The 24,663-nt window shown below is 33.3% G+C and overlaps 5 protein-coding genes across 6 annotated transcripts; 2 read left to right on the plus strand and 3 right to left on the minus strand.

The window, feature by feature from the left end:
- Nucleotides 1-621: 621 nt before the first annotated feature.
- Nucleotides 622-2,474, minus strand: LOC141524094 (uncharacterized). Its single transcript, XM_074237747.1, has 4 exons — nt 2,323-2,474; nt 1,749-1,913; nt 1,334-1,682; nt 622-1,131 (listed from the first exon to the last, which is right to left on the minus strand). The coding sequence occupies exons 1-4, from the start codon at nt 2,457-2,459 to the stop codon at nt 622-624; spliced, it is 1,161 nt and encodes a 386-aa protein (XP_074093848.1). The 5' UTR covers nt 2,460-2,474.
- A 1,495-nt stretch (nt 2,475-3,969) lies between these two features.
- On the plus strand, nt 3,970-8,954 carry Mau2 (Mau2 sister chromatid cohesion factor). The gene is made up of 4 exons (XM_074259991.1): nt 3,970-4,464; nt 5,379-5,555; nt 5,877-7,053; nt 7,151-8,954. Exons 1-4 carry the CDS (start codon nt 4,240-4,242, stop codon nt 7,345-7,347), a joined length of 1,776 nt encoding a protein of 591 aa, XP_074116092.1. The 5' UTR covers nt 3,970-4,239; the 3' UTR covers nt 7,348-8,954.
- Nucleotides 8,955-9,062: 108 nt separating this feature from the next.
- LOC141538499 (NADH-quinone oxidoreductase subunit B 2) lies at nt 9,063-11,289 on the minus strand. The gene is made up of 3 exons (XM_074260009.1): nt 11,151-11,289; nt 10,375-10,896; nt 9,063-9,385 (listed from the first exon to the last, which is right to left on the minus strand). The coding sequence occupies exons 1-3, from the start codon at nt 11,170-11,172 to the stop codon at nt 9,288-9,290; spliced, it is 642 nt and encodes a 213-aa protein (XP_074116110.1). The 5' UTR covers nt 11,173-11,289; the 3' UTR covers nt 9,063-9,287.
- A 534-nt stretch (nt 11,290-11,823) lies between these two features.
- Nucleotides 11,824-13,364, minus strand: LOC141538498 (uncharacterized). Its single transcript, XM_074260008.1, has 3 exons — nt 13,211-13,364; nt 12,452-12,916; nt 11,824-12,344 (listed from the first exon to the last, which is right to left on the minus strand). Exons 2-3 carry the CDS (start codon nt 12,909-12,911, stop codon nt 12,160-12,162), a joined length of 645 nt encoding a protein of 214 aa, XP_074116109.1. The 5' UTR covers nt 12,912-12,916; nt 13,211-13,364; the 3' UTR covers nt 11,824-12,159.
- A 636-nt stretch (nt 13,365-14,000) lies between these two features.
- Nucleotides 14,001-24,541, plus strand: Epg5 (ectopic P-granules autophagy protein 5). 2 transcript variants are annotated; one of them, XM_074259985.1, is made up of 9 exons: nt 14,001-14,269; nt 14,362-14,681; nt 15,189-18,442; nt 18,525-18,702; nt 18,788-18,811; nt 18,869-21,787; nt 22,087-22,850; nt 22,926-23,135; nt 23,310-24,541. In XM_074259985.1, the coding sequence occupies exons 2-9, from the start codon at nt 14,658-14,660 to the stop codon at nt 23,659-23,661; spliced, it is 7,725 nt and encodes a 2,574-aa protein (XP_074116086.1). In that variant the 5' UTR covers nt 14,001-14,269; nt 14,362-14,657; the 3' UTR covers nt 23,662-24,541. The 2 variants fall into 2 exon arrangements, with proteins under 2 accessions (XP_074116086.1, XP_074116087.1); XM_074259986.1 differs by lacking the exon at nt 18,788-18,811 and having other exon boundaries at nt 14,002-14,269.
- The last annotated feature ends 122 nt before the right edge of the window (nt 24,542-24,663 follow it).

Raw genomic sequence — 24,663 nt, forward strand, 5'->3', positions numbered from 1 at the left:
GTGATATTGAGAATATTTTTAAATAATAATAACTTATTTTTATAATACATAACTACGTAAAAATAAGGATTGTTGTCATTGTTACCAACAAGTCAATTATTAGAAAGTTAAGTAAAGATATTTATTCGTTACTTAAAATTTATTAAGTTAATATTTATTAAGTTTAAGGTTAATATTTATTAATATTTATTAAGTTAAGTAAAGAGCGTTGTTATTCGTTATAAAAATGCCAATCTTAAAGAGTTTTAATTTAATATTTTATTTAATATTCGTTACTAATGTAAAAGTTATAAATAAGTTTAAAAGAATTTTATTGTTTATTACAAGAATTTAAACTATTTATTCATTAATTTTACAATTTATTTACAATATCTTGAAATTTAATTTTGTATGTCATAAAAATCCATAAAATAAATATAATTTTGATGAGTAATAAGATATTTTTATATCTTATTTTCAACATCTTCTTTATTAGAAATAATTGAGGCTGTAAATTAACCAAAACACAACAAATGTGCAAAATATCGTCTATGCAATGAAACAAGTGCTGAGGAATTTTATGCAATATTTGATAAGTCCGTAATCGTTGCATGATTCTTTCAACGGGAATCCTAACTCTTGCTACACTGTATGTTTGTTGAGTTTCTTCGGTTGAAAATTCATTTTTTTCTCAAGGAAAGGCGGCATAACCATTTGTACTTTTTTACCGCTTGCGTCAATCACTGTTTTTATTTCTGGAAAACCTTTGTCAGCCAAAACAATGTCACCATCTTCTAATAGATCTAACAGCCCAGACTCTATTGTAAGTTGAGAATCCGATTTCCGTCCTCCAGCTACGTCAGATCTTAAGGAAATAAAACCTCCAGGTGTTATTCCAATAAGAACTTTGGCTGTGAAGTTCTTTTTGTATTGGGAGTATGTAAAAACACGATTGTCGACACTTTTAGGGATATCAATTCGAAATTCTGTACAATCAATTATAACTCTGGTGTTACTGTAATCAGGTAGAAAGCAGTCAGGCATAGTTTCTTGTACAGCGTCAATATCTGGCCAAAATACTAAATTTCTAGTTGCACTAGCTAGTAGTTGCAAAGTTTCATAAAAATTGTAGAAATTGTTGTTCTGTGAACACTGAACAGTACATCAAGTGCTGAAAATGTCAATCCAGTTTTCATTTTCATTAAAAAATTAATAGTCGATCTTTTTCGATACTATGTACTTTTTTGCGTAGACATTCTTGTCAACAAGAAATCAAAATTTTCGAATGATACCCCTGCCAGATCAATGATTTCTTGATCCTTTGTCACCGATATGAATCCATTAAAATGTTTACTATCTGCTTGACTTTCTTTATCAACAAAGGTTTTTTCAGGAGTACCACATTCTTTATCAACAAATTTTTATTACCAATATGAATTTTTATCGACCTAGTATCTTTAACAATTTCTGTCTGAGTTTCAGCATGACATAAATCGTCTTTGACATAACGATTGCAAGTAAACATTTGAGAATTGATATCAGAGTTCGAATAATAAAAATCAATTTGACACTCTTGGTCTATTTTTGAAGACACTACTGGAGGATTTTCAGTCATCACTTCTACCGATTCTATAACATTGGACTCAGCATTTGATGTTGAAGGTAATTTTGCTTTCATTCGCCGATTCATTACGCGTTTATATCTGAAAATATGAAATTATCATTGCTAAGTCGTTCAAATTGATCAAGTTTTACCAAATAATTTTTACCTGTTTAACGCAGAGGATTCATTTACTTTTGAACACTTGTAAATTGAAGGAAATATAGTTGGAATGTAGCCAGGACTTAGCTCCTCTTCTGATTTTCTGCCTCCAATAAAATGATCACTACAAATACAATCGTATGGCTTGGGAACCCACTGTGATCCATCAGCGCTAAAAATCACGTGTTTATAAAATGTTAGAACAGTATGTTAATCTTTTTTTTTAATTTAAATTTAAGCATTTATTATAAATTAGATTTTTTCATCACAGAATCCTAACAAAATTATTAACTTTTACTAAACTTAAAAATTTTGAAAAGGTTTTCAATACTATAATGCTAAAGTTAGCTGACGTTAATTTTTTGATTTTTTGTTTTATTAAATTAGAATTAAAAAAATTTTTTTAATTTCACTTAGAATTTTTCAAGTTTTTTACAAATTAATTTTTTTTTTTAATTTTTTCGTAATAATTTTTTCGATAAAAATAATTATAAAAATTTTTAGATGTCGGCTAACTTAATTTTTATTTAAATTTTCCGAATTATTGTTATTGATTAAATTAAGGTTATGGTAGTACTTACTTCAGCCTTTTAACTGCAGCTATCCACTGATTCCGTTGATTTCTTTTCCACTGAGCAGTCGGAAATTTATAAAACTTGCACTCACTTTTTCTGCTGGTATTTTTACAATTTACGACACAACAACTCTGGTGTCTCATTTTTTAATTTATTTAAATTAAAACAAAATAAATACTCTCACGTGTACTTGCTTACAATTTTAGTAATAATAGCCTCCCGTAACGCCAAAAGTAACCACTGCGAACGCTTCAGTCGATTTCATTTCCCCTACCATGGCTTCACTCACAGCGAATACACGGAAAAAGGAAAAAGACAATTGAAAACTTTATTGCGCCTGAGACGCATATACCGGGTGGATATTTTCTAAGCAGTTTTTTTAGGTTGGTACTCTACTGCCCTGATAGCCACCTTACCTATAACTTACTGTCAATCTACGTCCGCAATTTGAAGCAAACTTGACGGAAAGAGTTGGCAAAGCGAGCGATTACCTATTAGTTACCTATAACTTACTCTGCAAATAGACGTCAAAACTTGCTGTACAAGTATTTCAGTCAAATTGTAGTAAAGTTGAAAGGAAATTTAACTACAAGTTTGATTGTTAACTTGTATTCAAGTTGCGGCCGTAGATTTCCGTCAATTTGCTTACAACTGTTGTTGAAAGAAGAATTACCGCCAACTTGATGTATAAATTAACCGTAACTGCTGGAAGTCAACACTTACTGAGAAAGCGCTGGCTATCAGGGTGGTCTTTCGAGGTATAAATCTAGATATCTACTATAGTAGCTTGAAATAAAACAGGTAATAGATATAATCAATCCTGCAAAGTTAGCGGTCACCTGTCAATTAAAAATTTTTTTAATAAGTTAATTACAATAAAAAAATGCTTCTAAAAATTTCCACTTGTAATTTTTATTAATTTTCACACGTGAAACTTTTTAATTAAATTTTTTTTTGATAATTTAATTGCTATAAAATCAAAAAAAAAAATTTAATTAATTATGACAATTAATTTAGCAGATGTTTATTAATATTTAGAAGTAACAAATAAATTATGGCAAAAATCCCATAATAAAATTGAGATGAAATGTATGTGACATCAAACTATTCGTAACGTGATTGGTCGAATATATCATGAGCATGAAAATATATGTAAACGCTATAGTAAGGCGCGCGCTTGCGCGCGCAAATTCAAATTCTAGTCCACTCTTATAATTTAGATGAAAAATATGAAAATATATCATATAAGCAAACTATTCGTAACGTGATTGGTCAAATATATCATAAGCATGAAAATATATGTAAACCCTAAACTCAGGCGCGCGCTTGCGCGCGCAAATTTGAATTCTAGTAAATGAGAAAAAAAAATTGACATTTAGAAATTTTAAAAAATTATAAAAGCAATATCTTAAAAATAGTTTTTCAGAAAAGATTTATTTGTTAAATAAAATAAAAAAATTATTAAGTGGCTGATAACTTTAATGTCATCTAAGTTAATTCTCATTTATTATTTGATTTAAATATTTAAATTGATTACCTATTTTATTCTAAGCTACTATTGTAGATATCTAGATTTATAACTCGGAAGACCAGAGCACCAACCTAAAAAAACAGTTTAAAAAATAAACACAGGGTATATGCGCCAGACCTGTATATCTAATTGTTCGTAAATATTACGCAATAGTGTGCGGTTTCCATGGAAAATTGAGCGCGTAAAAATCGTGACGCAGATGTGATTGCTCCGCGATTAAGTAAATAGCGATTGCAATCGCAATATTATTTTGAAAAGTAACATACCACATTGTGGAAAGTAAAAGTTAGTTGTTTGAGCGCTGGGCTGCTGGAGCACTTTAGTCTTCAGAGCACAGTGAGTTTTACTTTAGTTGGTGGTGAATCTCGAAAGGAAAGAGGAGAAATGTCAAAATGGCGTCACATCAGGACGCTTGGTATCTCTCGTTATTGGGTTTAGCTGAAAATTTTCGTACATCCAGTCCTCCGAACATAAAAGCTTGCATACAATGTCTGCAAGCTGTTTTTTTTTTCAAGCCACCTCCTAAGGTTGAAGCCAGGACTCATCTTCAACTGGGTAACATCCTCCTTACGCACACTAAAAACATTGACCTGGCGCGATCTCACCTGGAACAAGCGGTCAGTTGTCATTTTTTTATATTATTACTCTTTTATTTTGCTTAACAGTTTACTCTACTGTTGCTAATTATAAATTTCACGTTATTTTATTTTTAGGTAACACTAGTTGTTTATTATTGTTTTGATAGCTCCCGGAGATTCCTAACCTATTCTATTGTTTATTAAATACATGTAGATTAATGGCGCACACTGCACGTTAAATATTTTTTATTATTAAATTATTAATAACAATGAGGTTGACATTAGCAGACACTTGACAATTTTTATGACATTAAAGTTAGCTGTCACCTGATTTATTTTTAATTTTATTTAACAATTAAATTAAGTTTAAAAAATTGCATTTTTTTGTTTTTAAAATTTCTAGATGTCAATTTTTTTTCTTATTTTTTTTTTTGCTACAATTTATTTGTTAACAAAAGTTCTAAAAATGATCTAAAATTCACTAAATTAATTTTCATCAATTTTTTTATTTTTCTTGAAAAATGAACTAGGTCTAGAAAATTATTTATAATTTTTCAGAGCTTCTAAAGACGAAATTTTTAAATCAAATTTTCTTGCTATAATTTATTTGTTAAAAAAATTCTAAAAATTATCAAATGTCTCTTAACTTCAGTGTCATTAATAACACTGAAGTTGACAAACATTAAAACGTTTTTTAGAATTTTGAAGCAATTCAATTTTTGAAAAAAAAAAATGTACGTAAAAAGTTTCACATGTAAAAATTAATAAAAATGAAAAGTCAAAAATTTTAGAAGCATTTTTTATTGTAATTTGTTTGTTAAAAAAAATTTTTTAAAATTGACAGCTGACGACCAACTTCAGTATCATAATTATTATTATTTTTTATTGATAAAAATGTGATTAAATTTATTCTTTTTATAAAAATATACTGAAATTATGATCTTTCTTTTCAGTGGGGATTAAGTCAAAATATGAAAACATTTGATGACGTTAAATTCGAAGCTGCGAGTATTGTTGCTGAATTATATAAACAACAAGACTCAAATCACTGTATGCCAATACTTAGAGAAGCTATTAGACTTTCAACTCAAAATGTTTATTGGCATTGTAGACTTATTTTTCAACTCGCAGTAAGTATTTTTAAAGGTATTATTTCCTAGAGTATGGTCTCATATATTTTGGAGTATAAAAATCATTTCTGTAAATAAAAACTGCCTTTTCATTATAAAAAATATTCTAAATTATCAGTACTTTCATTTTACTTAAAATATCTTTGCTGTAAATCTATATTAACTTTCATACACTTATTTATGATATTTAGTATTTAAAATATAAAAATTTTCTTGTAAATAAATGTTTAATGTCTTTTATTTAATAATTTATACATGAGACCATACTTAATAATAAAAATTGAAGCAAGAATTAACTAAACTAAAAATTAATGTCACCAGCAAATGCACGCATCCGAACGAGATTTTATAGCAGCGAATAGTTTACTGGAAATGGGCAGCGAGTACGCCCAAGTAAACGGAGCTAATTATACGCGGGTTTTATTTATCCTGAGCCGGTGTATGTTGCTGCTGATCGACAAAAAGTTTTCGGAAGTCCACCCGCTGTTCCACATGGCCAGCCGATACGTAGACGGATGGGAGGGAAACCACTATCAAAAGGAGTACCTAAAAGTCTACCTGTTGGTGCTGCAAGTGTGTTATTTCCTAATGTTGGGTCAGGTTAAAAGTGTTAAAGTATTTTTAAAACAGTTACAACAAAGTATACAGACAATAATGTCCCCGACCTGGCCGTCAGACGAGGCCGCGACCAGTTCGAGCACCAGCGACATGTTTATATGGATGCCAAAAGAACATTTGTACGTTTTAGTGTACCTCGTTACTGTGATGCACTCGATGCAGGCCGGTTACATGGAAAAAGCGCAAAAGTACACGGACAAAGCTCTGACACAAATCCAGAAGCTCAAGAGTACCGACAACAAACCAATACTCTCGGTCTTTCAACTGATGCTGCTAGAGCATATTGTGATGTGTCGTCTAGTCAGTGGAAACAGGAGCACGGCGCTAGTGGAGATTGCGGAAGCTTGTCAGCTCTGTAGGACGCAGCCCAAACTACTCAAGGGTCATGAGTCTCAGTTACACACCCTCCTGGGTCTCTATGCCATGTCAATGAACTTTATGGAAGCCGCTGAGGCTCAGTTCACCGCGGCGCTCCAGACCTCTCAGGAGAAAGAACTTTGCACGTTCGCGAATCTCAATTTGGCGATCGTATACCTAAGGACCAAGCGGGACAAGGACCTGGGCAGTCTCATGGAGCGAATCAATCCCGAAGGACTCCACTCTCACTCGCTGCAAGCTGCTGCCTTCTACGTACAGGGTCTCCAGGCCTTTTTTGGTGCCAGATACAACGAAGCCAAAAGATACTTGAGGGAAACTCTCAAGATGGCCAATTCCGAAGATCTTAACCGACTAACGTCGTGTAGTTTAGTACTTTTAGGTCATATTTTTCTATCCTTGGGTAACGAACGCGAGTCAATGAATATGGTCACTCCGGCTAATCAGTTAGCTTCTAAAATACCTGATGTTCACGTGCAATTGTGGGCCACGGCGATACTTAAAGGTGTTTATTACAATTGATTATTTTCGAAGGGATTTTTTTTTTTAATCAAAATTAAAAAGTAATATTAAAATCTAATCTCATCATTATATTCTTTCAGATTTGTACAGTAGAAATGGTGATCACAACCACGAGAACGAAGTGTATCAACTGCACTGTAGTTTTTCGTCAACCTTACTGAAAGATCACATGCAGAGTACTCAAATGCCTGAGCATATTCTCATTCAATGGACGAATGGTACGATTCCCGCGTTGCCAAGCAATCCACCAGCATCAACATCGCGAGCTATTCTCTAACATGTTCCGTATCCGTAAACAATCAAATAAATACATTGTATATCACTTGCGAATTTTACTTAAATTGCCGGCGAAAGGGGCATGAATCGTTAAGCAAAACAGAAATTTGTAAAAGGCAGCTTGCGCTCTTTAACTATCATTATCGTTATTATTTTATTATATTTAAAAACAACGCGTACAAACAAAATGATGCGTGGTCCAAATTGAATCGCGAGAAAACAGAGTGTCGATTTGCGTTTCAATTTAATACAAATATATATACATACGAAAATTGATATCTATATATATATATATATATATATATATATATATATATATATATATATATATATATATATTAATAATTAATAGCTTACTCTAGTACCGGAGTAAGAACATCCAGTACTGGTGATCTCCGTTGAATAATGAAATCCACTCTGTATATTAGTTGTCAGTCAACAATAGAATAAGTCGTGTAAGTAATATACATGTAATTAATTAACAGGACGAAAATATTAATATTAATAATAATAATTATAATTATAGAAATATTAATGATAATTATAATTATAAAAATAATATACTATATATAAAATATAGCCTGACGCGGTTTTTACGTCTGTGGGGCCTTAAATGCGATATAATGTGCGTGTTAAATACGAGAGTATGAATGACAAAATGTAAATAATTTAATCGGTTTATTATAAAGAGATAAAATTAAATGAAATACAACAAAATACATTAATTAAATTAAATAAATTAATTTGACGTTTATTAAAACTGTAAAAGGTCTAATATCAAATTAATTCGCGTCTTTAACTTTAAAACATCATGTAATTTTTAAAGTTTATTTTAAGATCTCAAATTAATGAGGATAGTAAAATTTAATAAATTAATAGTATGCTTAAATAGTGATTAGTTAGTAACTACATTAAAAAAAAAAAAAATATGTATATTTATAATTATTAAATTTTATGAATTTTTTTTATCAAATAAATTTTTATATTATTGCTTTGATCAGGTCTAAATTCTTCTATGATTAATTTAAATCAGGATGTTGTAGACCAAAATGATTTTTTTTTTATTTCATTTATTTTAACTGAAATCATCAGGCACCTGAAAATTTTACAATATAAAAAGACATAGTCCTTAATTTACAAAAATTACTGCGCATGACATTTTTTTTTTTTTTAATTTATATATTTAGAGTCTGTAATAAATTTTTGTAAATGAAGGACTATTTGTTTTTATATTGTAAAATTTTAAGCTACCTAATGTTGTCAGAATAAAACTGACGAAACGTTGCATGTTAAAATAAATGAAATAAAAAAAAAATTATTTTGGTCAACAACATCCTGATTTAAATTAATTATAAATTTTTATGTTTTAATATTAAAGACGCGATTTATTTGACAACGTATTTTTAGTCAAGAGATTATCCGAGAGAAATAAAATTCCATTCTCGATTGTTTTCCAATTTTAATTTGTATACACGATAAATGATAATAGTAATTGTAATTATTATAATAAATGTTAAGTAGCGTGATGAATGAATGGTTCCTGATTATCAATCTTGTATAGGCTGTTTTATCACAAATGTATGTATTTTTTAAGATAACAAATGAAAATCTATTTCGCTGTTATTCTTCCTAATTACATTTATCCAAATCCTTTGTGTTTATGAGATTAAAAGAAAGATTTTATTTATAAATTAAAATAGTTTTTAAGATTTCAAGTTACAATTAACCGTAAAATATTTTTATTCAACATTTTTTATTTTTACATTTCTGCTATAAACATCTTATCAATACCAGTTAATTTACTGCGAATAAATAATTAATTCATTCATTAAAAAAAAATTAGTATTTTTTTTTTAATTTAGTAGCGCTGCTGAAGTCACCGCGACTAAGTCGACTACAAATAAATAAATCAGAGCCACCTTATTTTGTTGTTCAATTTGATTAAGCCCTGTACCACACTTGGGCTACCGACATACGCTTTACTTTCTTCTGGAGCTGGAGAAGCCCGTAAAGTAGAGCTTCTGCCGTTGGGGGACAACCTGAAATTTTTTTTATTATTATTTAAGAAGCTTAATTTAACATTAAATAAATAATTACTGCTAATGGTAAATGTACTTTTTTCGTATGATAGTTTTGAAAAGAATATTAAAAAATTCTGAGCATACAGATTTTAAATAATTTGTAAATAAAAATAATTAAATAAAAATATTTTTATAAAAAAAATAGCTTCATTTAATTTTTAATTTTCAATCAAAAAAAATTTTTTAATTAAATAATAAATTAATTGTGCTTAAAATAACTAATTAAAATCGAACATTTTCAAATTTGTTTTTACGGCGTATTTGTGATAAAAAATGTCGTGAAAGAAAAAAATAAAGATTTCGATAGCTTTTTGCTTGTAAAAGTTAGAAAAATTTTTTGATAATTTTGACATATATTTTTTTGAAAAGTACATAAAAAAACGAACAATTTAAAAATAAAAGTCGAACATCACAATTTTCTAAAAAATTTATAAATTTTTTTTGAAAATTTGTTAAAACTGTGATAATCAATTTTAGTAGATTTCATAGAAATCAAAACCCTAGAAAATTTTAAATTCCACTACATACAAAGTTTACAAAATACATTAGCTTAAATAGAATATCAACCGAAAAACAATTTTATAAATTATAAAACATCGAGCTCTTGAATATAGATAAACATAAATCTTATATTCCTCCAAATTTAAAATTAATTCAATTAATTAATATAGCTTTAGTTTTTTTCTCTATTCAACATTATATTTTTCGGAATTTAAAAATTTGTAAAATTAATTATTTTAAATTAACTTTCCAAGTTCTAGTAATTTATTAATTCAGAATGTTGTCAGTCTGACTAGTTGACTGCAACCAAAATCTAAATTTTGCTTGAAAAATTTTTTTTTGTTATAAAAATTCCAAAAACTGATCGGATGTATGCTGTTTTAAAACTGAGTGCTATAAATTGTGTAAATTTAAAAACTAAAAAAATTAATAAAAAAACCAGTTACCAGGTACGTAAATGTCCACAGGAATAACCCGGTCACATCCTCGTACCACCGAATAACTGTAGTGATAGTATCCTCCTCCATTGGCGCAGCTTCCCATGGAAACGACCCACCTGGGCTCTGGCATTTGGTCATAAACTTTCCTCAGAGCCGGTGCCATTTTATTGGTAAGAGTACCCGCAACAATAATAACATCAGCCTGTCTTGGAGAAGCTCGGAAGACTATTCCAAAGCGATCCATGTCATACCTAGGAGCTGCTATGTGCATCATCTCGACAGCACAGCAAGCCAGACCGAATGTCAGTGGCCACAACGAACCCTTCCGACCCCAGTTAATAAGATCGTCGACACGTGCCAATGCATACTCTGCTAAATTGTTGGTATTTTGAAACGGACTGTACGGTTTCTTCTCCAGCTTGCTTACATCTTTCTTGTCCTGAGTCTCCAGGGAGCTATCACGTACTTGTGTTATTGTTGGTAAGCATATTTCATTACGCACACTCTTTAATCCACATCCCAAGGTACCTAAAAAATATATATTAACGTTTCAATTAAATATAATCAATTTATATTACGAATTATTTATTTATAAACTAATTGCACATTTTAATGAAACAAAAATCAAAACGCATTATTCATTATATAATTAATATAAATATTGTCATAGGTTACCGAGTGTTAGAATTTTCAGATGTCACTTTTAAAATATTTAAACTTTTTTTTTTTTTATTTTTTATTAAATTGGGAAAATTAATTAGTTATTAATATTGAGTACTTACGTTTTGCAATTGTAGACAGCATTTTTAAAAAAATTGCGTACAATAGTACGCAAAATTTTTTTAAAGCTGATCAACACCTGAGAAAGAGAGCGACTGGGACTTTGTTTTTCCGAACTGGCTGTGGCGCTCACGTAGTAAAAAAAATGGCGCGCTTATTTAAAACAAACTTTCCACAGTAAATTTTTTTTTTAATTAAAATTAACTTTACTTACTTATTTATTTAATTTTTATGAAATGTTCATAGTTTGGAAAAGTGAAATTACTAAAAACAATTTACTCAACTAAAATTGAATAAGTTTGTATAAATTAAATAAATAAGATTTTATTTTTAATTCTGAGAATCATTGCTCATTTCGATTATTGTAATATTAAATTTTTTTTTTTTTTAGAAATAACAATGTTTAAAAAAAAGACGTAACTCTAGTAAAATACACATTTTTATAAATTAAGAATTAAATTTCTCTTAATAATATTGATTAAATTGAATTACATTTTTAAAAAATAGATTTTTGAAAAACATACAGGATTGAACTGAAATTTTGAATCAGGGCCAATATTTATTTCAAGTACTTACCCCGTATTTTTAGCTGTTTTCAATTTTTAATAGACATTATTTATCTATACTAATATTATAAAAATTTATTATATTTAGATTTTCTTCATATAAAAAGACTTTATTAAATATATTTATAAATTTTTATTTATATCTAAATAATATGATATATAAAGCGTTATATACTATATTATATTATATTTATGATATGGGAATATAAAGTAATGTTTGATTGTAAATGATTATACCCGTCAACATTAACACAGGCCTAAATTTTAAGCCATAAATTTGTGTAATTTGTACTCAATAATCACACATGTGGCACGAATATTTATACACTCATACATTAATGATTAATGATGAGAGTATTTTGTAATTAAATTACTTGAGAAATAAAAAAAAAAATCAGCAGTCATAAGATTACTAGAAGTTTTATGAAAACAAAAAACTGTTTTTTTATTGAAAAAGAGGTCTTGTCTCCCTGATATTCATTGCCGCCATATTCAGCAGTAATTCTTCCTGTCTGATACTTTCTACTGGGTCTACTGGGTCTATTTCTTCGACAAATTTTCTTCTACGTATCACTTGCAAACCATCAAAAGTTTGCCGCGCTGCATGTACTGTTGGCCAAGGACCGGAATCTGTTTAATTAAGAGTCTCTATAATAGTAGATCTTGAGTAATTAAATATTAATAATTAATATTAATTATTTATAAGCAATAAATGAATGAGATAGAAAAATTCTTACCTGTTAGCCAAGGTAATGAGTTGGGTTGACTTGGGCCAGGTAACGCTCGACCAATTTGCGCACGGTGAAGCGCTTGTTTAACTAATATCTCTTGCATATTAAAGTGTAAACAAGTGGGTACATTGATTCCCATTAACGGCATCGATTCATCAGTAGTCATCTTTCGCATTTGCTGTAGTATCAGGCTTTTATCTCTATTTTCCAGATGGGTCATCATTCTATTCAAACAGGATTGTAAACGTTTATTTTTAATTTTACGTCTGATTATCAAAGGCACCCTTGGTATCAAACTTAAATTTAATTCTCGTCTTATTGAAGGATCCACAAATTTTGGATACTCTGTTGAGTGCGGAAGATCCTCGTCAGCTGCTGATTCATCTTTTTCAGTGATAGTCGTAAGAGTATCACGTTCTTGAAGAAGTAGATTTGTAAAGTTTGTAATCTCCTCGGAATTGTCCATTTTTCCTGAAATTTCAATTTTTTTTTTTTAACTATTATAGTTTTTTTATGAAATGTAAATAAAATTAGATTGATTAAAAAAATTATCGAGTAGAAATTAAAAAAAAAAAAATGACTGAAAATTTATTAAAATTTTAATTTTTTTTTAAATATTTGTTATTTTTATCTTTTTTTGATAAAAAAATTAAAATGTTTTTTTTTTTTTTTAATTTGAGGTTAATTTTATTTGGAGTAATTTTTGACGCTAATTTTTCATATTTAAATGTTGACAAATGAAATGTGAAATAAAAATCAACTTACACGTATATTTTAAAACTTTTAATTTTACTGTTTACTCTAAAATAAAATTGCTGATAAATGTTATTAATTGTTTTTATTGTTCTCGGACCTTATCATCCACATAATCACAATAATCGCGTGTTATATACACATGAGGTGTGGGAGGATTTTCAAGCCCAGACTTAACCTGTCACGCCATCTTTCATGAAAATAAAATTAGTAATAATACTGAAGTTAGCGGTCAGCTGTCAATTTAAAAAATTTTTTTAACAAATTAATTACAATAAAAAAATTTTTCTAAAAATTTTTACTTGTAATTTTTATTAATTTTCATATGTGAAACTTTTTAATTAAATTTTTTTTTAATAATTTAATTGCTATAAAATTCTAAATAAATTTTTAATATCTGTCAACTTCAGTGTTATAATTAGCAGACATCTGATAATAATTTTTTGCATTTTTATTTAAAATTAAATATTGAAAATTAAGTTAGCCGACATTTAAAAATTTTTAGAATTTTTTTTATCGAAAAAAAATGATTGAAAAAAAAAAAAAGAAAAAAAAATTTCACTTGTAAAAAACTTGAAAAACTGTAAGTACAATTTAAAAAAAATATTTTTTTGTTGTAATTTAATTATTAAAAAAAATTAAAACAATTGTGAAGTGACAGCTAAATTTAATATTTATCTCTTGTGTATTATTTGCTTCTTTAAATCACGAGCGACGTCTTAAAATTAAATTCGTTGAATTTATAGCGAATTCCCATGTTTTTAAAACCATATTAATATATATGGTATCAATAGCCGTGTTTCGTAATCTTCGTATACCTGCTACATACACATACGTCATGTCATATGTGTAAACAGAACACAAATACGTACAGATCATACAGCACAGAGTAACTTATATATATGTTACATTTAGTGACACGCATTAATTTATAGAGGTTATACATGAATTATTCTTGCTGTAGTAAATAAAATATCAATAAAACGTCACTGTAATTAAAGCGAAACAAAGAACAACTAATCGTCATAAATATAAACAAAATCAAAGCTGTCATTAGTTAAAAAAACATTCGTAAGTATTGTATCCTACTTATAACAGATTATTTCTTGAGAAATATGATTATTGTACATTCATACTCTAATAAACAAATTTTTTTTTTTCAGTTGTTACTACGATGTCAAAGTACACCACTTGAATCCTGGTGAATTTGGTGGGACAACATAATAATTTTGTAATTTACATTGAGGCCATTGTTGATTAATAATACGTAATAATCATAAACGTAATACTAATAACAATAACAATATTAATAATAACAAGAATGTGAAGCAGACAATAGATTGACAATTGACTTTTCCATCCGCGAAATGAATTTATTTTCATAATGGTTATTGATAATTCGCAAAAAAGTCTAATTCTTTAGTGACATTTCAAGTGAAATAAATTAATTGATATCAAAATGGAGAAAGTTAAATCACGTCAGGTAAAATTATTTTAATGTAACCTTTAATTGCTTTTTTTTTCAATAATTTGTTATTAATTATTCTTAATACTTGGTCTATTTGTTTTTTAGCGATGAATGATTTTTTAATTTAATTTTATGCAGTATATTTTATTGTCAATTGCTAGATTATATTCAAAATTTACATGACAGCTGTCATTACGATGATATTTTTTAAAAATACATTTTTTATAAAAGACATTCGATTATTGAAATTAAAAAAAAAAAATTTAAGAACTAGCTGTCATTCTTCTTCAATAGTTGTCATATTTTTATTTTTGTGTGAAGTTGTGTATTCATTTATTAATTATGAGTTATTATTTTTTTTTTACAATTATGTTCTTAAGGAATTTTGTACTTTTGTACTTTTGTATTTTTCAAAAATTTTTTTAAATCATGAAATTAAAAAAAAAATCATATCCTCAAAATTTTAATTTACGTAGGCAACAATTTTCACAACAATCATAAAATCGAACTTATAATTTTCAGCGTCGAAAAAAAGAGAAAAGCCGTGCCTACAACATCGACCGCCAAATTCCTGACGCGCCAACGATGGAGGAGTTCGAGTGCTTGCTCGGAGAGTCCCCTACAAACTACCCCCGCGTCGAGGGAATAGCGAACATGGAGAGCGAGCTTCACTCAGCAGCGATCGACACTTCGATCTATGAAAAAGAAACCGTATCCTACAAAGAAGACCAGGAAGACGTGATCAACGTCTCTAGCATCCAGTCTGTGATATCTATCGACGAGGTTGACACCACAGAACTCCCTGAATCTTTGCCTTGTAGTTCATCTCCCGCTGCTGAGGAATTAGAAACTACATTCACTTCAGGAAAAATAAAAATTGACCTTCAGCAGACAGAAAAAACCCTGGAGAAAATCGAAGCTCTTGACTTGAACCCCAACCAAGACCTGAACCAGCTGCAGAAAGACTTGACGCAGCTCCAGAAGGACCTAGACCAATCCCAGAAAAACCTGGAGCAGTCTCAGAAAGATTTTCTTCCAGACAGCAATTTAATCGCAAGTTCCTCGACGAACTTTGTCCATCAGGAAGCGTCTCAAAAACCGCTCAAGTCAAAGATCCAGCCATTTACCGAAGCTCAGTTGTCTTCTCTCTACTCCAACGCAGAATTATCTCATCTAGATGCTTTTATCAATGATTTCATAGACTCGCAGCTCCGTGCAAGCTCCTCCCGACAGCACCGCCTCCATGAGTTGCTGATGAGCTACCTCCGAGTGAGGAATCACCTGACCATGAACTCAGTCGAGCTGGAAAACTTGAAAAAGTCCTGCAAGGAAGTCCAGAAGCAGCTTTGGCACCTGGACAAGGCCTCGATCACCGAATCCGGAGAATGCGAGGATGGAAATCCCGTTAATGCTAGTCACGAATACACCATCGCTCACTTTAACCAGCAATCCTTAGTTCCGTTGACGAAAAACCTCTCTTCGATAAAGGAGTTGCTCCACAACTGCCAGGTTCTCTACTGCTACGAAGCCGAGGTGCTGAAACTCCAAATCGAACACTATATTCAGCGAGTTTCAACTTCTTGTCACGAATTCGCATCACTTACTCAAAACGCGGCTGTTTGCTTGATGACCCACCAGAAACAGGACACCAAGTCCTCTCCAGTAGCAGAACTAACAGAACTTCGGACTTGCATCACCATTCTATTCAATTTCCAGCGGCGCATTCTAAAAGACGGAAAATTCGTATTAGAATCCAGACAATGGCTGTCAAGACTGGTAGCAGTGCTCCTGAGAGTCGCGACCTGGCAAGATCACCTGTTTATCCTGAATCATGTGCTGCGCTGTCCAGGAGGAGTCACCAAGTGGGCAGCAGGATTGGTCCAGGTTCCTACTACCTGGAACCAGTCAAGAGGAATCGTGTCAACATCGACTCTCCAGGATCCCTACCTTGACCACATGGTGGCCAGTCTGGCGGTGATGCTGCTGCCAATCAAAGACCGGGAAAAGTTCCTGGAGCAGGTACAAATTTCGCTCCAAGAAGCATCAAATCCTGGTGACACCATCTGGGTGATGCTCGACGCTGAGGGTGAAGAAAATGAAGACATTTCTACTGCTGCTAGCTTATTAGAAAGCGACCTGATCAATTTGCTGAACCAAATTCCCATGGACAAATTATTCTCCCAGGTGCTATTGATTGAAGAAACTGACTCTGGGTTTGTTCAGGATACAAAGGGGATCACTGAGCAACATATGCTGAGAGTGATAGCTTTTGCGATAACTTTATTGAGGCTGTTCCGACAGGGTTTAAGGACTTACGACTCGCCAAGGTACCGTCAGTTGGCTAAAAGACTGAGTGCTTTGATCCGGGACTGCGTTCAATATGTCAGTGATCAGTGGGAAGCTTTTGACAAAAGTGCTGATCGTTCCACGACCATCGAAAGAATCCAGCTGGAGTATGATTGGTTCTTCATCCGCGCTACCATGTGTGTCTTTTCTTCTCGGCGACTTGGAGCCTGGCAGTATTTAGCAGCAATTCCTTATCATTTAATTTCTTCCTCTGCGCTGTGGAATATCTTTTACTGTCTTCACAAGGTCCAGGACAACGAAGATCTCCAACAGATTGATTGTCTGAGCGACTGGGAGGCTGAAAGCTCGGGATTACTCAAGCAGTTTGAAGAGAAATTGATAGAAATGCCTGGAGACGAGTCCTACTTCTTGCTAACGACTTTCGCTAACATGGCGATGGCGAGGAGTTTCAAGGATTATGATTTTATACGCGCTACAACTATTGATTTGTTCAGAATTGGATTCTTGAGTGAGAAAACCCAGGAGTCTTGTTCTAAAGACGCGAGATCATTGCTGTCGAATTTGACAAGTAAGTATCCAGCGCTACTGTCAGATCTTTTGCTGAAACTGAGGGATAATTTTGTGTCAGTGGGAAAGCTAAGCTTGTATTTATTCACGGAATTGTCTATTGGAAAATGGATTCCCAGGGAGGAAGACCTGGGGATTTTATCAGGCTGGCTGCATAATTTTGGACTGGGATCTACAGAGAGCCATCTGGCGAGGTTGATTCTGACGCACTTGAACTGGGGGCTGGATAGGAACGGAGACTTGTACTTGCCTCAACATCTTCATTACAGGATCGCGGTGCTGATTGTCGAGCTGATGATCAAGTATGTGCCAGAAACTCCAGGACAGTCGACATCGCTCCTAGAGAGCGTGAAGAATGTATCGGCGATTGTCAGGCCGCAGAACAATGAGCAGGCTTTTTCTTTGTGGGCTTGGGAGATGGTCACCAGATTGAGACTTCACGCGACGGATACTACCGAGTCTAGCTGCAGAAATGCTATTGTCAACCCGGCAGAAGCTTTCTTTCATGTTCCGGACGTGGAAGCTGATCCGACGATGGAGGTCTTGGTTAAGGGAGTCCGGGAGAAACAGCCCATCGCTTGCTGGGTTGTTGTCCTGATGACCCAGTGGGGACACTCGGTTCCTCTGATTTGCAGCAAGGGGTTTGCACAGCTTTCGATATTGCAGTGCTTTTATAAATATGAGCAAATTCTCATTGCGCTACATTGTTTGGTGCCTTTGTTTATTGATTGTGCGGACTCTTTGTACAAAAATGAACGGTTTTGCGGGCTGGTGAACTCGTTGGTGATGGCTGACAGGACTTATGTCAAGATGGCCAAAAATCTCATTACACCGGAGTTCCCGGGACCAATTATGAGGCAGTTTGGGTGGATGATTGAATCACATATGATTAATTTTAAAAGGTATGCTTCATAATTTTTTTTAGGAAGTTTCACACATTTAGAAGGCTGAAAAAAAAAAGATTTTTCAATTATCTTTCCACAGATATTGTTTATCAAGTCCCGAACCATTGGTACAATTGTGGTTGAACATATTGGTGTGTATCCCAGATTGGAATCGAGATAACAACGTTATGTATCTAATGGATATTATTATCCGAGCAGCGTTTTTCCATTTAGACGCGCGAAAAACTACAGAAAATATCTTCCAGACTCTTTATACGGTAAACATTTTAACATTTATAAAATCAATAAAATTTTGCACCCAGAAAATATTCTTAAAATTAAACATAACTTACTCTCTACTAGCTTTCATTTAAAGGAACTAACGAGGTAGCTTAATCACCTTCCTAAAAATTATTCTTCTTTTTAACTTCTCTAAAATTTCAGAATCTCAGCTCATCCAAATCAACAAACTCAATTGGATCTTTTTTGAACTGGGCAACAGGAACAGGATCATCAGCCAGCCTCCTCGACAGCTCAACTTCGTCAATCTGGCTAGCATACTTGATTCTCTTCACAGAGCAACAAGTCCGTGAATTAAAAACCGGCTTATGGCGAGAACTTCTCCGCGAATTGTCATCCTCCAAGACCTCCGTAGACTCTGCATTAAAGCGGGTCTGTAGTACACTAAAAATTCCCTATCAGAATTCAAACTCCCTTGCGATTTACCGGTGGTCGCAACAAGCTCTGGACACACCACTGGAGCACCCTTTGTTGCCGCTTCTCTGGCAGAACTTCTTTACCCTTTTCCTAGCTCGGATTCCCGTGGCCGGCGTCGACCTAGGAGGCCTCGGCGACAAATTCTTCGAAGGCATGATCAACCTGAGCTACCTGAAGAAACTAAAAAAGCGGCTTAACGAAACCACCGAGCACTTCCAAGTAAAAGGAGAAAATAACTTGGACAATGGCCACCCCATCACCGACGAGCAACGAGTCTTTTATTTCAGCACTGCCAAATTCTACAAGACTCTGAGTCTCTGGCTAGAAGAGCCTCGCTTACAAGAAACCGGGCTCTACCTCCCGGCGTTACCCCCACAATACATGTCTCAGAAGCTGATCATCTTGATGCAGGGCGACCGAACACCCTGGCTCGAGTACATAAACTATCCGCAAATCCTCAACCAACAATTGACCAGTCTCGACGACTGGCAGCGAACTTGTCACCGCGTTCCTGAAGAATCCCCCGTAAAATCACCCAAGAAGTCACCATCTTCTTCGCTAGACCTCGACCCGATCAAGCGAACTTACTACCGTCTGATAACCTACGAGGCCCCAGAACCTCCTCCACCACTAGCGAAGCACAACCCGCTGATAGAACCTATATCACAGGACTGTCTTCACCATCCTGACAAAATAATCCAGACAGTCCAGCCCCACTTGAAAGGTATTTTAGAATACGCTACTATCTACACCCTGATGGTTTCTGAACATACCGCAGCAGATTGCGTCTTTCTGGAACTAATTCCGACGTTGTACCGCGAAGTAGATACTTGGATAACCCTCCACGCGCTCTGCGATCCAGCTCCTGTAGGCTCTCGGTGTCGTTCAGGCACCCCACCAACAGTTCATTGCGCCGGACCCGCTGTCATCCGGATAAAAATATCCGAAGCTCGCGTCTGCGAAGGAATAGAAGCCCTGATTTCGCAAAACCGAGCCGAGTACGAGAATCTGCTGATAAAAGCTGGTCAACCTCCACCCAGCAAGTTCACCCAGGGATGTGTCTTCATAGACCACCTGATCGCTCTTTTAGAGCACGAATTGAACCTTCACCGAACCTGCGAAAACACAGTAGTGCTTACGGACCTCCAGGCGACGGGAGTGAGACTCTTCTACCACCTGGTGGAAGTCTACTCGGAGGAAGCTGCTCTTTATCTACCAACCAAGCAGCTCATTACTACCTGCGTGGAGAAACTAGGCCAGCTGTTCATCAGCGGTGAAGAGTCTCAGGGCCCAAGGCTGCTCAGCACGATAATCCAGAGACCAACTTTGGGAGGTCTTCTGGGCCCGCACTTTACTCCAGTAGCTGGAGGAGCGGCTAATTTTCTGGTGATGTACTCAACGGTGGTCGACTTGTCATCTAGCAGCAACGCGGATTTGTGCTTTGTTTTGCTGTCGAAATTCGACGTAGGCGCCTGGCTGAATTACCGCAGACCCAGGTTGAGTGAGCGGTCTACTTTCATTGAGCTGGTCTCCAAGGCGCTGTGCAACATCGGGCTGAATCCTGAAGACGATAAGCTCATTTTGCACGAGCTGTTTCGGAATCATTTGCGAGCAGTTTTGTTGCATGAGTTCCCGGAACACTATGGGGAGGTTCTAGGTGCCATTTTGCGAGGCAGCGAGGGCCAGAATCTCTCCTTAGACGTGTGGAGAGACCTGCTGGCGGCTCTCAGTGGCAGGTCGAGGAACCTGGTGGTTCACCCTTGCAAAGTTCGCGAAGAAATTCGCAGGTATGCTACGGAGCAGCGGCTTTTGTCGAGACAAGAGATTCATGACACTGCGGTGCTTTTGAGTAAGCATTTCATGAAGGAGCGACTTCAGTATGGCCTCTATGGGTTATATCCCAAATACCGCGTGTATAATGAGCCCTTAAATATGTTTTTGGGCATGATAGGTCACGCTCTAGTTGTCCTTACTCTGCAGTTTGATCGTGGATCTCTTGCGGACCAACTCTGCGAGCGTATCTGGCCGGTATTGAGCGACATGTTTGCACCCTGGATCACTCCCTACTGGACAAGAAACCTCCAGGAACCCACTGCTGCCTGGATCCAGCAGCTTACTGATGACAGAAGCGTTCTATTGCCGTGGATCATCAGCGACGGACCTTATGCGAACAAAACGGTCGCGGTTTTTGTGGAATGCATTAGATTTATTATCGATACCATGCCGGCCAGTTGTAAAATCTTGGGGTATCTTTGGCAATTCTATGTGACCAACTTTGCAAATGCTTCTATTAAGGATCATGTTCTTAATGTTATTCATGGAAATTTTTTGTCACTGCCTTGGGATAAATTTCTCCCCGAGTTGACTGATGTTGAATTTATGGTCAAGGTTGTTGATCAGTACTTGCCGGACAGTCATCTGTTTCTGGGAAATATCTTTGTGATGATAAACTGGACTACTTGGATAAATGACGTATTGGCTACCCAGCCGATAGCTGTTGCTGGAAGAATGCATGTTTGCTTGCTGAATTTGATTGTTAAGCTATCAAATGAACCGAATGTTAGACAGAATGAGAGGGCGATTCTGTTGGTCACGGAGGCAGAAAAGTTTGCTTGGCATTTGGTTGATGCGACGGTTTATGATCAGGTAAATATTTTTTATATTAATAAAAAAATTTATTAATTTTATTAAAGAAAAATAATATTTAAAAAAGATAATTATTCTGAAGAATATTTTCAGCTTAAATTTTTAAGCAGAAAAATTCTTGACTCAAATTTGAATCAAGAATAATGTTTTAATCAGTTTTTTTATCTATAATAAAAATAAATTTATTTTTGCCAATATATTTAGTATTGAATGAAATTTTATTTCAAATTTAAAAACTGGTCTTTAGTTTAAGAATTTTTGGATTGATAATTATTAATAATAATAAATTTTTTATCTAGGTGGTGAACTGGCATGTAATGAGTTCAGACCCGAGAGTAATCTTGAACTTAGGATTCGGTCAAGTACACACAGTAGATGTTGCTGTTAATAATTTACTGAAAATAGTAGCAGCTTACGATGCAACAGTTACACACTTCCATCCTACGACGTTAAAAAAGCGTCAGATCTACGTCCGCTCGGCAGTGAAACTCCTGGTGAATTGCACAACAAGACACAAGTCACTAGTTTCGAGTAATGCGAAGGCATTTGCAGCAGCAATGGGAAAAATGTTGGAAGAGATGGAGATTATCGTCACCAGTACGGTGTCGGAAAACCAGCAGGCAGCAGAGGCTGGACTGCTTATTACAGAATTGCTGCATTCAGTTAACCAGAATGGGTTTCTAGTAGAGCAGCTGCGAGTCAGTTGGTATGGATGGCTGGCAGACAAGACTTCAGCGAGTCCAGTTCTGCTGGGGATGCTGAGAGTAATTGGAATCGCGGTTACCTCTCCGGCGACGTTAGGAGAAATTATGGAAGCTGCATTGGAGTCATATTTTAAACACAGTATTACAGAAGATATTGAACCTAGTTGGAGCAGTGTGCTAGGAATTTTGCAGCCCGTGGTTCCAAGACAGCCGCCGATTGAAAGTGTGCTGGTCGCTGAGGGCAGGCTTTTGGCGCTGTACGCGCTGTTAATGAAACGGCTGCCGTCTTGTAGAGACATCAGAGAAGAAGGAATGATGCTTGTTAATTTGGTAGACTGGATAACGGCTATCAAACCTAGGTAGTTTAATTAATTAATTATACTTTATCTAATAATTTATACAGTTTTAATTTTTAAAAAATGTTTATTTTCTAGTGAAATAATTGAAGAAAAAATTCCACTATTATGGGCAAAAGCATTCGAATTAGCTTATCGTCAATGTCAGTACAATGAAAATACAACAATTGCTGCCAGATCACTAAAACGCCTTGCTCGAGCACTATTAGCAGTCGCAGATGACGCTGGACAAGGTTGGGGAATTTTAGGAGCTATTGGTATCAGAAAAGGTTCACAGTTATCAATCAGGTATTATTTTTCACTTCAATTTTTTAAATAAACAATTTAATTGATAATTTAGCGATGTTTTACATTAACTAAAAAAAATTTTGATCTCAATTTTAAAAATTTTTTGGAATTAATAAAATTTCCAATTAATTAATAAAAAGTAAATAAAAAATATTTAAATAATTTTCGTTACAGGTGTAAATTTTTAGCACGCGTACTAGGTACCTACTGCTTTGCACAATTACCGGACTCGAAATCGGAGCAACAGATAGTGCGTTTCACTCCTCATGCACCGGGTGTCGCGCCCGCGAGATCCGTCGACCTGGACACTATTGACGTACGGCCTAGTCCGGATGTGCTCAAAGGGTTGCAAGCACTTGAAAATCTCCTCACTAATAAGCAATATGGAGAACTAAAGGGTGACATCGAAAAAGCTATTAAATTAATTCGCGATTCGGCAAACTCGCTGCACAATGCCGTAAATATCGTTGGACTGCTTATCACTGAGCTTTATCATGAAAAATATTTACACGTACTCACGGAATAATTTTAACGAGCTTTTTCTATTAAATTCGAACTACTGTTCATGTTATATTGAGCGTCATCTATTACAGGGTTATTTTTATGTTTATGAATCACTGTTATGAAAGGTAATATCTAGTCATTTAATTACTGATGTACACATTTTGTTACTTTAGTAGTTAAGCTTCGGAAATTATTTTTTTCATTTGAAATTAGAAGATATTTACAATTATTATTATTATTAGATTATTACTGTACTGTGGTATAAGTTGGTTGTAAAATCGTTCAAGTTCAACTGCTTATTTATCTATTCTTGTACTTTTTAGTCATTTTTTTACTGACTTTAAAAAACGTACATTTACTCATTAATTTTCTTTTTTTAGAATTAAATTTTACAATCGAAAAATAATTAGTAAAATTTATACTACAGCGGAAAAAAGTCGCAAGACTCTAATTTTAGCTCTCGAGTTAATTTTTATAATTTATAAATTCGTTAAAAAACATTTTATAAAATTATTTTATACTTTCATAGATTGGAAATTTTAACGAGATAAATATAAAATTTTAAATTTTATGAATATTATAATTACTTTAAAAGTACAAAAATTATCTGAAAAAGATAAGAATATTTGAATAAGTAGCTAAAAAATTTTAATTAAAAAAGACCAAGATTAAGTTAAAAATTTAAGTTTACAATAACAAAAAAAAAAATAGATATTATTCAACCAAATATATCGCCTAGCCTTGACCGAGGCTGTGATGCTTTAACTGTTAATTAATTAATTAAATATATATATATATATATATATATATATATATATATATATATATATATATATATATATATATATATATATAATATATATATATAATTACAATTAATTAAGAATAGTTACTACAAATTAGCATGTACAACATAGTATATTTTATTTTTCAATGCTATAGCAATAAATTATTCAAATCTTATCATTATAAAATATATCTATTTATTAAAAATATCATAATCATTCCTTAAAACTCGCAACTC

This window comes from Cotesia typhae, unplaced genomic scaffold (genome assembly GCF_013202065.1).
Source record: "Cotesia typhae breed Kobodo isofemale line unplaced genomic scaffold, CoteBio_Ctyphae contig_22, whole genome shotgun sequence".
Classification (NCBI taxonomy): Eukaryota; Metazoa; Arthropoda; class Insecta; order Hymenoptera; family Braconidae; genus Cotesia; species Cotesia typhae.

Coding starts and splice junctions, on each gene's coding strand:
- LOC141524094 (XM_074237747.1), bottom strand. CDS start 2,459: ATGAGACACCAGAGTTGTTGTGTCGTAAATTGTAAAAATACCAGCAGA. Junction 1,914..2,322: donor GCTGCAGTTAAAAGGCTGAA/GTAAGTACTACC, acceptor CGTGATTTTTAG/CGCTGATGGATCACAGTGGG. Junction 1,683..1,748: donor GAATCCTCTGCGTTAAACAG/GTAAAAATTATT, acceptor TCATATTTTCAG/ATATAAACGCGTAATGAATC.
- Mau2 (XM_074259991.1), top strand. CDS start 4,240: ATGGCGTCACATCAGGACGCTTGGTATCTCTCGTTATTGGGTTTAGCT. Junction 4,465..5,378: donor GATCTCACCTGGAACAAGCG/GTCAGTTGTCAT, acceptor CTTTCTTTTCAG/TGGGGATTAAGTCAAAATAT. Junction 5,556..5,876: donor GACTTATTTTTCAACTCGCA/GTAAGTATTTTT, acceptor TAATGTCACCAG/CAAATGCACGCATCCGAACG.
- LOC141538499 (XM_074260009.1), bottom strand. CDS start 11,172: ATGCTGTCTACAATTGCAAAAC. Junction 10,897..11,150: donor GCTGTCTACAATTGCAAAAC/GTAAGTACTCAA, acceptor TATATTTTTTAG/GTACCTTGGGATGTGGATTA. Junction 9,386..10,374: donor TGTGGACATTTACGTACCTG/GTAACTGGTTTT, acceptor AAAAAATTTCAG/GTTGTCCCCCAACGGCAGAA.
- LOC141538498 (XM_074260008.1), bottom strand. CDS start 12,911: ATGGACAATTCCGAGGAGATTACAAACTTTACAAATCTACTTCTTCAA. Junction 12,345..12,451: donor CTCATTACCTTGGCTAACAG/GTAAGAATTTTT, acceptor TTAATTAAACAG/ATTCCGGTCCTTGGCCAACA.
- Epg5 (XM_074259985.1), top strand. CDS start 14,658: ATGGAGAAAGTTAAATCACGTCAG. Junction 18,443..18,524: donor CATATGATTAATTTTAAAAG/GTATGCTTCATA, acceptor ATCTTTCCACAG/ATATTGTTTATCAAGTCCCG. Junction 23,136..23,309: donor GGTTCACAGTTATCAATCAG/GTATTATTTTTC, acceptor TTTTCGTTACAG/GTGTAAATTTTTAGCACGCG.